The sequence below is a fragment of the Primulina tabacum genome, chromosome 2 (genome assembly GCF_025594145.1).
Source record: "Primulina tabacum isolate GXHZ01 chromosome 2, ASM2559414v2, whole genome shotgun sequence".
Classification (NCBI taxonomy): Eukaryota; Viridiplantae; Streptophyta; class Magnoliopsida; order Lamiales; family Gesneriaceae; genus Primulina; species Primulina tabacum.
This window is the reverse complement of record NC_134551.1, coordinates 7996537-8008945: the sequence shown is the minus strand read 5'-3', so window position 1 is coordinate 8008945 and position 12409 is coordinate 7996537. Positions and strand designations below refer to the sequence as shown.

Here is a 12409-nt window from a genome sequence, read left to right as displayed (position 1 = left end):
GGTATTTCAATCTTTTCAAATTAATATTTTTTGTGAAAAAAGTTTGTTCAATTCATCTACAAGAAAATAAAAATCAAAGAATTTTAAAGTTTCAGCTTTTTTGGCAATTTGATCATTATCTAACATAAATGTAGTTTGACAATTTGTCCCTATCATAATAACTGATTTGACAAAAACATCCTCAATTCCTCACTAAATTTTTCTTGTATATACAAACTAAGGACAAAATTGACATTACACAATAGAAAAACTTTGACCTTGATTCACACTTTTATAATATATATATATATATATATATATATATAATATATAATATAATATAATAATAATAATAATTGTATAGATTTGATCATTATCTAACATAAATGTAGTTTGACAATTTGTCCTTATCATAATAACTGATTTGACAAAAACATCATCACTAAATTTTTCCTGTATGTACAAACTAAGGATAAAGTTGACATTACACAATAGAAAAACTTTGACCTTGATTCACACTTTTATAATATATATAGATATAGAATAAATATTTTTATAAAAAAAGAACAAAATAGAATGTAATTTATCATAATTAAATATCATAATGAAAGAAATGCAATGTGAAACGTGATAAAGTGAAAAGCACAAAATCATAAACGTAAGATATGACTAATTAACATTAACTATTAATTAACAGACAAAATGTGAGGTACCACATGTGTTACTTGGTAATGTCAAGTAGTAAACATGTGAAGGATAATTATGTTTATTCACAATTGGAAAAATTTTCACAATCCACAATTATATATATATTATCTATTTTGGAATTGATACAATGAATTTTAGTCAAGTTTAATAAACTGAAACTCGAGAATTCTGAGTGGAGATCGGATTTCGAAGTACATATTCAACCAATGAAGAATATATTCAAGCTTTTCTTCTTTGTAAATATTCAAGCTTATCTGATTGATCTAGAAGTAATATTCTCACTGTTGGGATGCAATAATTGACAACAATCAAAACGTGGTGCTTGACCTATATATATTTAAAATATTTGAGTTGCATCATTATCACCACAAGCTATAACTTTTGGTAAAGCGACAAACACTCTATTCTACAAATTGTATAAGAGTCAAGGTCACGGGTTCAATTCCTATTGATGGCAAGAAATGCAATTATAATGAGGCAGATTGTTCAGGTGCAATAATTGTCCATGCTTGTTAGAGCAATCGAAACGTGAATTTTGTGTTGCTTTATTGATTAAAAAAATGTTACGTCATTATCACTAGCTATAGATTTTTGGCAAAGCGACAAACAATAATAATACACGATTTTTCCAATACTTAGTCAAATAAAAATAAATTATTATTATTTCAAAATGTAACTAATTACTCAATATTCTCCACCCACCACAAAATGAATATAAACAAAATAGGATGATATAATCGATTGAGGGATAATGATTGAGATACAATATATCGGTTCTTGAAATATTGAACATCAATGAATTAAATAGAGTTTGATTTTCAAACCAAGTGGAAGACATTCAAAATAATCATTCGTAGAAATCTATTGAACATTTTGATAAAAACAAAAAATTAAAGGATATGCAAGGTAAATGTAGAAACAGTTTGGTTAAATTTTATCAAATACTTGGTATTCACTATTTTGGTATTTAAAATACACATAAAATACTTCAACAATACATCTTGAAAACAGTAGAAACAATAAGTAAATGCGATAAATAAATAGACACGAATTTGTCTATGGATATTCATGCATCATCTCTTCTTCCCATGAGAAGGATTCACTAGAAAACTTTGATTTATATAACTCATTGTACAAACTCATTTCGACGTATGACTTATATAACTCATTGTACAAACTCATTTCGACTTGTGACTTATTCATTGCCTAATCGAAACTTCTAGTACACTATCGATTGTAGGCTACAACCTCACAATACATATAATGTTTAACATCTCAAGACTACGAACACAATCTTTAATGTCTTTGTGTGAGGACGTGTCGACTAAACTATGAACCTCAACTCCCATATACATGTATGAGTGATTTCATATGATGATTTAATCTATTACTGTGTGTGTATCTAGCAAATGTATTCTCACGTTTAGTCTTACTCTATATGTTAGACACAAGAGTATGACTATTTGGAAAGTTTATGTATTATTTCTGATATTGAAACGATCATTTTCGCTTTGCTAGCCACTTTTCGCAAGCCTAACTGATTTTGAGTTCCACTGTCAGTTGGGTTCGTCGGCTAGATTGATCATTCAGTTAAGCTCGTCAGCTAAACTGAACCAAACCGATGAGGTCTGCTGAAATCAGTCTTGCTGATTTTAGCCTGTGCAGATCTAATAGCTTCATCATCATTTATCGGCATCTAAACTCCAATTTAGACTTTGACTTGTGAAGATGATTTGTAGATTATCATTTTATCTTCGTAACACATACTGAATCATTCTATTTGAATAACCGAGCTGATCAGGCTGACCAAAATACAACAACTGTTCATGCCTAACTGATCCTTACTGTTCAGCCAAATTGTTGAGCCTTGCTGCCATCAGTTTGTCTAGATAACATCTGATTTAGCCCAACTAACGTGATATACGACTTGTCCCAAATTGAGTTTTATGTTCAGTCTTTTTGGCGGCTGGTCATTTGCACCATCAAGTTGTGGCATACTATCGAAACACTGCAGCTCGCAAGATTTTCAGTTTGGCTAAATTCGAGTGTCGACTTTCATCTTGAGTTAACAACTTCACACTTGAGTAAATATGTTAGAAACATAATAATAAGAATTGTTATCTTCAAAATATAGATTGTTAGAGTTTCTAAACCAGTTATCTCTCTTTTTTTATGATCACAAAACTTGGATCAATAATGATTTCAATTAACATATTTCTCCCCTTTTTTGTGTGAATCAAAAAGCTATATTTTCAAACAGTTTAAGCACAAATTTTTTCTCCCCCTCGATATTTAAAATCAATCTCCCCCTATATCTGTGAAATTTTGAAATTTATAGAAATAGAAGGATGACTAACCAAATTTCTTCGTAGCATATTTTTTGCAGCAACACTCATGGTCTGAATTTGAATTAATAAACTGATTTTCCTCAAGCATTACCATACTAAAAATTTTATATTGATGCGATCCTTCACGATTCAAGTTTGCAACACAAAAAGCGGTTTGTCATTTTGACACTCGAGAAAGGAGTTAGGCCATTTTTCTCACGGTTGCTGCAAACTGTCTGAAAATTCAACTATGCATATATATGTGAGAAAAATCTAAGATTTCGAATTTTAAATATCAAAATCAGTTTTAAATGTTCTCTCAAGAACAACAGACTCTGATACCAATTAATTGGATCGATTATGAGATAATCATTGAGACACAATAGATTGGTTTTTGAAATATGAAACATCGATAAATTAAATCGAGTTTGGTTTTCAAACCAAGCAGAAGACACTCAAAATAATCTTTTGTAGAAACCAATAAAATATTTTGGTAAAACATTTAAAAGATATATAAGTTGAATGTAAAAACGATTTAGTTGAAGTATTTTATCAAATACTTGGTATGCAATGTTTTGGTGTTTGAAATACACAAAATACTTCAACAATGCATCTTAAAAATAGTAACAATAATAAGTAAATGTGATAAATAAATAGACACATATTTGTTTATGGATGTTCGAGAGATTAAAATCACATCTTCTTCTCCTTGCGAAAGATTCACTAGAAAATTTTGATTTATATAACTCATTTTACAAATCCATTTTGACTTAGGACTCATCCATTGTCTAATCGAAACTCCTAGTACACTCTCGATTTTAGGCTGCAACCTCATAATCCACATAATGTTAACATCTTTTATATCAAGACTACAAACACAATTTTTAATGTTTTTTTTTTGTGAAAACTCTCTCAACTAAACTTTGAAACTCAACTCTCATGTATATGTGTGAGTGACTGTGTGAGGATTTAATCTATTATAGTGTGTGTGTCTCGCAAATATATCCTCACACTTGAGATTGCTCTTATTCTAGCTAATTTCTTCATATAAGTTGCTCATGCTTTGAATCTCCTTTCAAAGCTTGTATTTGATATTCAAGATATTGTATGTATAGCCTCCAAGAGTTATATATACGGTAGACACAAGAATATGATCGTTTGAAAAGTTTCTGTACTTTTTTTATATTAAAACAATCATTTCCGCGTTGCCGGCCACTTTTCAAGAGTCTGACTGATTTTGAGGTCTGCTGCCGGTTGAGCTCGTCAGCTAGACTGAATCAAATTGATGAGGTTTGCTGAAATCAGTCTTGTAGATTTATCGTCATTTATCAGCATCTTAGACTTCGATTCAGACTTTGAATTATGAAGATATTTGTAGATCATCGTCTTATCTTCGTAACGCATACTGAATCATTTCGTTTTGATTATCGAGCTGATCAGACTGACCAAAATATCGCAACTAATCGTGCCCAACCGATTTTGCTGATCAACCAAACTGATGAGTTTTGCTGCCATCAATTTGCCTAGATAACATCTGTTTTAGCCCCACTGACATGAAATACGACTTATTCCAAATTGAGTTTTTTGTTCAGTCGTTTTGGCGGCTAGTCATTTGCATCCCCGAGCTGTGAGATATTATCGAAAAATTACAGCTCGTCAGATTTTCAGTTTAATTAAATTCGAGTTTCAGCTTCCATCTTGAGTTAGTAATATCACACTTGAGTAAATATATAAGAAACATTATAACAAATTTTGTTATCATCAAAATCAAGATTGTTAAAATTTTTTTTGTTATCATCAAAATCAATATTGTTAAAATTTTTAAATTCAACATAAAGTTTACTATTTATATCTCTCCTCCTCGGAGTTTATAAGGATAAAAAAACTCAACAAACTTGGAAAAGCATACACACACCCCAAGGTTATATCAGTCTTACATTATCCCACCGAGTCTAAAAATTATATACAAATCCTCAAAAGTATTGATCTACCATATATTCTACTCTTATATTGAAGGAGATAATTGTAACCATATATTGTGTTCTTACATTCAAAGAGAGTTGTATGCATCGAGGTAAGTACTTGTAATTTTTAAAGCTAACACCTATAAATGTAAGATTAGTACAAACCTAAGAAGGTATATGAAGTTTTCAAAGTTAGCTAGATGTTTTTGTACACTACAAATATCAAGGGAATTATATGTATTAATTAACTTGTCAAAATAAACATACTAACTATAAAAGAAGACTTTCAAACAGCAATAATCAAGCATATAACATATTTTTCAAAAACCATTTTTCTAAAGACAGGTTTAAACGAAACCTAACATAGCATGTACACGTCTGGGCGGGAATTTGACAAGAAGATTGGAGTGATGCCCCCCATTATGGTGAAGCCAAAAAACTTTAGAAAAAGGAGCCAAATATTTTTGGGAATAAGGAAAAATAAAAAAAAATACATTTCACCTCCTGCAAAAAGAAAGAAAAAATTTGGAACTAGAAAAAAAAATACATGACAGGAGTACATTAGGCCAGCACCAAATTTCTTACGTCAAAGATAGAAAGATTAGCAATGTTGATCAATCAAGCTGATCTGATATTAGTATATGCGGCAACCTCCTGACTGGGCCAACTTCAGCTGATAAACTGCTTTTGACCCGAGGAATGAAGAATATTTGCAGTGATGCAAACTGCAATCCGAATCTCAATATTTCACTTTCTTTCAAAAAAAAAAAGACAAAAAACCATATATTTTAGGAATCAGCCGAGCACGAGTATTCTAGAGGAGACTCAGTCAATGTCACTGGACAATTAAACAAGTTGTCTAGAATAAGTAAGGAAATTAGTGTTGATACCAAAACAAGTTGCTTGAATAATACCTTCTAATTATGCACCGAATTGAGTCCCAAAACTGAGAGCATGGCATTCAAGATTCCTCAAATTCAACTGCAAAAAGGAGGAAATAAACTTGTGCATCCAGCGAGTCGTCAAAGCAAATGTTAGGCTGAGGTATGAGTAGACAAGGCTGGAGATAATGATAGGAAAAAAAATACAAGGCTGGAGGCGAAAATCATCATACTTTCTACGCTCCATAAGATTCTAACCACCTCATTTGAAAGAAATATAATGCTAACTGGTCCTTTTTTCCTGGTTAAATGATTGCTAAATCCCTCGTGGTTTTTCTTACACAACTGTTATTTGCTGATTTTATGTGGTCTTCTGTATAAATCGAATGCCATAACAAGAGAGTATCAGTTCTTGTAAAAGTGGAGATCGTAAATATCGGCAGCCAAATTTCTCAGTCCTCAGATGTGAATAAATAGGTCACTCAGTCAGTTACAGGACTAAGAATTGTGCTATTTCTCTAGGAGTAGGAAAATATAATTAAGTTCACCCTGAAGATCTTAGGATGACTTCTAATTTTTAATTTTTAACTTTTTCTAATCAATTTTTTTTACCTTGTTTGCAGGGGCTGCATGAGATAGAGCATTACTTGCAGATATTAGGTTCCTTTCTGCTTTTGCGCCGTAAGACTTTTGAAAGGTACAATAAGTGAATGAAAGAAATCTTACCACCACGGCAACTCCTGTTTCAGCAAATCTAGGAATGCAAATGAGTCTGACCACTTGCCCCTCTAATCCTGCAATTTAGTGCTACCAGTTATATTCTTTGGGGTAGGTAAAATCCAAGCTATATTCGGAATGCTGAGTATATAATATGGATCCATACCCTTGATCAAGCTTGTTTGATATTTATCCTGATTACCCACAAAGTAAACATGAGGACATGTCTCAATGAAAAATGGATCTCTATCAGTAAAGGGATAGCAACCTGCAAAATTTAAGAGCATAGAACTGATTCTTATCAAACAATTTTAAAATAAAAATTGAACTTTGTCAGATTTAAGTGCTGTGAAAAGATGTTCCATTTTGAAAACATTATATTTTGCTGTCTTGGTGCCTAATACAGCTATTACTTGACTTTTAACGACCACAAACAAGAGTTGTCAATGCCATATAACGAAAAAAATTGTCAACTTTTAACCACACATCCAAATTCTACAAAGCCGCAAAATAATCACCAGGAATCAAGAACAGAATTAAAAAAAGAAGCAAGAAGCAGGTCTAACCAAGAGTGTTCGGGGCTGTTGGTGCTAGGTGCCTCCATCTTAATGTTCTTTCCACAAATTCAAGTCTATCTTTTGCATCTGAATACTTCTCTAGATCATCAATGTTCTGACCTGATGTTCCAAGAAACCTGAAGAAAGTATGAAAATAAAACATGCTAACCCAATTCCAAAATATATTGGTTTACATAATTCACCTTACCTCACATTGTCTAGCTCAAAGGAGTGAGGGTTAGTGCACGATCTGAAAGTGTTAAAAGCTGATGATCCAGGGAAAAGGCATCTATGCAAAGGCTTACAAATATAACAGGGAGAAAGATTAAAATTTAAAAAAATGTAGTCGATATAAAATGCAGCATATAATCCTGGATGGGATCAGAGTGACAAAAACCTGTTGCGGCAATGAAAAATTTGCAGGGTCACTGGTTCCTGGCATTATATCTAAAGGTATACTGGCAGCGATCTGCACATTGTTTCAAACATGCATCATAGTTCGTCATCCAATTTTTGTGGCAGCATAATCATGGAAAATTACCTGAGTTAAAAAGATATCAAGCTCTTTTATTGGCTCAGCTAGTCTAGATTGATCCTTTGAACCCAAATTCTGTAACGCTCAAGTGAAGACATCAAGAAAACTAATAGACTCAGAAACATGATTAAATGCTCAATGTAAACCAGTTTTCATTCAAAATTATTGCTATCTATGGTCTATCAGTCAAGTGTCCTTGGTAATCACACGGCATGGCATATCAGGAAGTCAGAATTGTGTGGTATCTGGCAGTTGGCATTCCTTTTTCCATACTCAGAACTGGCTTGGATTCTCGGAAACAATTGGCTTTAAATATCTGAAATTGTTGATATTGTGATTCGAGGATGATCCATTTGCTCGTTTAATGTTTAATTAGATGGCTAATCAGTTTCACAATTTTCAAGATATACAAAGATTATACATCAAAGCAGAATATGACAAGGTCGAAGAGGAAGTAAGAAATTACACTAAAATGGTAATCATTATGGGAGCAACATATTACCTGGCCATTTAGAAGTCCACGTGGATATTCAACAGAATTCCCAGCTATGACTACCTGAACAATTTTGGCTGCAATGCCTTGTTCCTGGCACATTGTACATTTACACACGTATGCAAGATCAGATGTACCATTCTTCGCAAAGTCATGACATCACAAGCAAGAAAAATAGCATATGAGGATTGTCTGAACCTTGTCATCTCCTAGATGTCCAGTTATATGGTCAACAAATAGCTGAGAATGGAGAGGATTGGAAATGGTGCTCCCGACACTCAATCCCGATACAAAAACAACATATTTATCATCACCTGTTTCAGATGGAGCCCAAACATATAATAAGCACATATCACATCCAGAGATCAAGCTACTCATGCATTTAATGGAACTCCAGTGGAATTACCATGCTAAAGCACAATGATGACTCTAAGAAAAGTCTGTTGAAGTCTAGATATAGTTTTAGTTTTTTCTCCATTCGTGTAGATCGGTACGTCTTATGTAGGAACAAAGATATAATTTCTCAAATGGGCCAACGACATTCCAAGATTGTGATCCTGCTTGTGCAGGCTAATATGCATCACATGCTACATTAATGTTTGTAGAGAAACTTTTTTACATCTGATGTCGTAAACACATATCTTATTGAAATTATGAGTTGAAGAAATAAGAAGACTAACCGATGTTCTCTCATCATGTTAAAACCCATTTAGTGATTTTCTCTGCTAACATAGTATCATTAATAAGCATCACTTTAGTAAGGCCTTCTTCCAAAAGTTTTCATCCTGGAACTTTGCATTTGGTTATATGCACGTGAGAAATATTGATTCTTTCATCTAGTCTACTATCCATCAATGAAATTCAAATACAATAAAAGTATGGCTTAGCCCAGACTGAAAAAACATAGGAAGTTGACTGTGCCTTTACCAGAACCAAGATTGGGTGCTATCTGGTGAGGAAGCCCGGCTTCTAAGACATCTTCAACCAAAAAATCACCAGCCACAGTTTCTTTCCCGTGTAAGGCAACAACTATACCTACAAATAAAAATATCAGGTCAATCGGAATTACATATTGCAAGTAAGAAGACAATAAATTACTATGCAAAGATCTGGAACTGTGAAACCTATCATAAATTCTTCATGAATACTTTTTATAACGAGTCAAACATTTGAAACCATTTGAGGCGACACCAATTACGGAAATTGAGAAAACCACCAGATAAAGATTTTGTTGAGGAGCCAATCTCAGTATATCATAATTGACTCAAACAGAATGAAATAATCTGAAGCTTACAAACTTGTGATCTATTACCAGGTAGCCAATTCTAAAAACTAGTGACAAGCTCCGTGCATACCTGTTACATATATAGAAGGCACAAGAAGAGTGCCACGAAGTTTGACTCTTCCACTCTCGTCTTCCATGACTAGAAAATCGTCGGAGTGCATAAAATTATGGGGTTTTACAAGCGGGGTTGCAGATCTCTGTATACCATATATTTGGAATTAAAAGATTCAGGATAAAGTTTTTAAATTTGACCAAGCGGAAAAACTTTAAACAGTGAAGCAACCACAGCCTCAGCACCTCCTTAGAGTACTCATCAAGTATTGAAGGTTTGAGCTTCATATCCTTGTAAATAGTTCCAACAATGATGCATTCCTTTCCTTCTTCAAGTCCTAGCACAGTACAAGCTGCAGCAAACATGGAAGAACAATGTGAAACTAACAATGAAGATTAGATAAACTGATTAAACCATACAAGTTACATACCCGTAGAAGATTTCCATAAAATTCTATGATAAAATATCTATGCACGAAGACACGGGAGCGGGAGCGAGAACAAAGAGGCACAGAAATAGGTCCAAGTTAAAACTTAAGAACACTCATCTGACTCCCACACTCTGTTCTATTTGTTACACTAATTTGGGCCAATAGCTCCCATCATTTATTTCCTTCGATAAGTTGCACCATTTTGAAAACATTTATTGCTGCCTCAGTGCTTAATATACCAGTGATCCAAGTTTTACTGACTAAAAACCAGAGCAGTAAACAGCATACAACCAAAAAAATAGTCATTTTAACCAGACATTCATATTCTACAAAAAGGGTAAAATACCAACAGGGCTCAACTAAGGTCCATTTTCTTTCTGTCCGTGCTACATTTTGGGTAAATAGCCAAAACCTCCAAATTCAATAGGAACTTCAAAAGTGTCAAAATCAAGGCGCAAATATTTTCTCCTTTGTCAACTTGTGTAAGTCATGGACTATGGTTTAAATAGTACATAAAGCCAATAGCAGAGACTGTTAGTCATTTTTTCCATCTGCTCCATTTTTTTATATTTCTCTGTGAGTTTTTTTTTTTGGGATAAAATTTATCTGTAAGTTCATACATGGTTATGCTCAAGACAAGTACAAATGGATGCCCTACATAACTAATTAACTGAACAAAGTATCAAAAGGTAAATTGCATTCTCCCAACAGCGTACATTCAAGTGAAACTACAAATACGCTCCTTTAAAACAATTTCGTCAGTTTCATAAGCTATAACAGTATTGACAAAATCACCAGGTTAAGGTAATTAAAGACAAGTGCTGGAAGTTAGTAAAGTCATGAGCTTTGCACAAAACTGCAAATATCTACATTAAATTTCAAAAAAAATAATAAATAAATAAAAAGAGAGGAGATAATACCAGGCAGATGGGGCTTCCAGGTAGGGAGAAGGGAGTAAAGAAGGGTTCTCATGAGATGTAATCTTGCAAAATATATTTGACTGTACTGCTGCCCTTTATACATTTCCTTCTGTATCTCAAAGCTCTCATCCTACGATCAAGTACAAAAAACACGTCGAATCGAGCAAATTCACTACAGGAAAAAAAAAAGAGAGTTTTTGAAGGAAAAAACAGGAAATTTGTAAAAGCAAGGAGGAAATAGTTACCAAGGATTTATAAAGAGACTGTTTTCTGAGCAGGACGCCGTTGTCTGAATCCACCTCCATGGGTGCAGCTGCCATGGCGGGAAAAGGGTCTTCTAATCTTTGCTGGTTCCAAGAAATCAAGCAACCCCGATTTCTCTTTCTATTGCCGGAAGGTATCAAATATTAATTATTATTATTATATATACTATAAGTGCACATTATATTAATTATTTAGAGTCAATTATTAAACCAATTAATTTAAGGGTGTTAATTCGGATGGGTTGAACGATAATACTATTCAAAAATTGCATAACTAGAAACCCAACTCTATCTCGAGCCAACCCGAAAACTCTAATCCCGAACACAAACCCGAATCAACCCGATTAACTCGATTTTGAATTTTTTTTAAAAAAAATTAATTTAAAATTCAAAAAAAATTAATTTAAAAATATATAACAAAATCTACCTCATATATATGATTTAAATTTGTAAGTCTAATTGTAGAAAAATAAATTATATTTACTAAATAAAATAAAAAAATTTTAAAAATAAATATTACATTATGAAAATTTATGATATAAATATACAATAAATGTTTTTTAAGACATACAATATATTAAATGTAAGCAATATTTATTAATTATATTTTTTAAAAAAAATTAAAATTTTCTGGTCAACTCGAACCCAACCCAGCCCTGTCATTTTTTTCGGATCAGCTATCGGTTCCAACCCGTTCTGATCCTAACCCAAAAATCACAAACCTAAATCTGTTTTTTTCGGGTTAGATCATGTCGGGTAGGTAGGTCGTGTCTAATTTTTGACACCCCTGCCAATTATATAATTAACTATATTATATAGAATTTTTTATATTTTATTTTATTTACTACTATTTTAAAATTTAAAATTTTTATTTTGAAATTTTAAAAACTAATAATTTTTTTTTTACAAAATCCATTAATTATTATTATTATTAAAGGTATAACACAGTAAGGTCCTTTAGTTTGGGTTATTTTTTGTCCATCTCTTTAATTAGGGTATAAAACAACCGAATCAAGTTGCATATAATGAAAAATTTAGGATTCGAATTTGACTAGAATCAATTTAATTCAAACTGGATCTTTAATTCAAAATTTTTTTAAAAAAAATTTGCTCGAATCCGGTTGAATGAAAGCTTAAGTTCGAGTTCGACTCGAAATATTCAAACATGTTTAGCGAACAATTCGAATTATTGCTTGAAAATAAACAATTGAAATGCTCAATAATTATTTTTTACATATATAATTATATTAATAAAATATTAAGGCCAATGAACGGCTCGCAAAGTATCAAATAAAATA

The 12409-nt window shown here is 32.4% G+C and overlaps 1 protein-coding gene across 4 annotated transcripts; it reads right to left on the bottom strand.

The window, feature by feature from the left end:
• Positions 1-5404: 5404 nt before the first annotated feature.
• LOC142529213 (DNA polymerase delta small subunit) lies at positions 5405-11241 on the bottom strand. Of its 4 annotated transcripts, none has more exons than XM_075634697.1 (15): positions 11094-11241; positions 10849-10978; positions 9744-9850; positions 9517-9643; positions 9089-9196; positions 8360-8475; positions 8171-8254; positions 7675-7743; positions 7531-7602; positions 7342-7433; positions 7143-7270; positions 6743-6844; positions 6586-6653; positions 5869-5959; positions 5405-5732 (listed from the first exon to the last, which is right to left on the bottom strand). In XM_075634697.1, exons 1-14 carry the CDS (start codon positions 11166-11168, stop codon positions 5900-5902), a joined length of 1338 nt encoding a protein of 445 aa, XP_075490812.1. In that variant the 5' UTR covers positions 11169-11241; the 3' UTR covers positions 5405-5732; positions 5869-5899. The 4 variants fall into 4 exon arrangements, with proteins under 4 accessions (XP_075490812.1, XP_075490805.1, XP_075490796.1 ...); XM_075634690.1 differs by having other exon boundaries at positions 5893-5959; XM_075634681.1 differs by having other exon boundaries at positions 5405-5729; positions 5893-5959.
• Between the last annotated feature and the right edge of the window lie 1168 nt (positions 11242-12409).

Coding starts and splice junctions, on each gene's coding strand:
- LOC142529213 (XM_075634697.1), bottom strand. CDS start 11,168: ATGGCAGCTGCACCCATGGAGGTGGATTCAGACAACGGCGTCCTGCTC. Junction 8,476..9,088: donor AGCACCCAATCTTGGTTCTG/GTAAAGGCACAG, acceptor CATCTGAAACAG/GTGATGATAAATATGTTGTT. Junction 6,845..7,142: donor AACAGCCCCGAACACTCTTG/GTTAGACCTGCT, acceptor TAAATTTTGCAG/GTTGCTATCCCTTTACTGAT.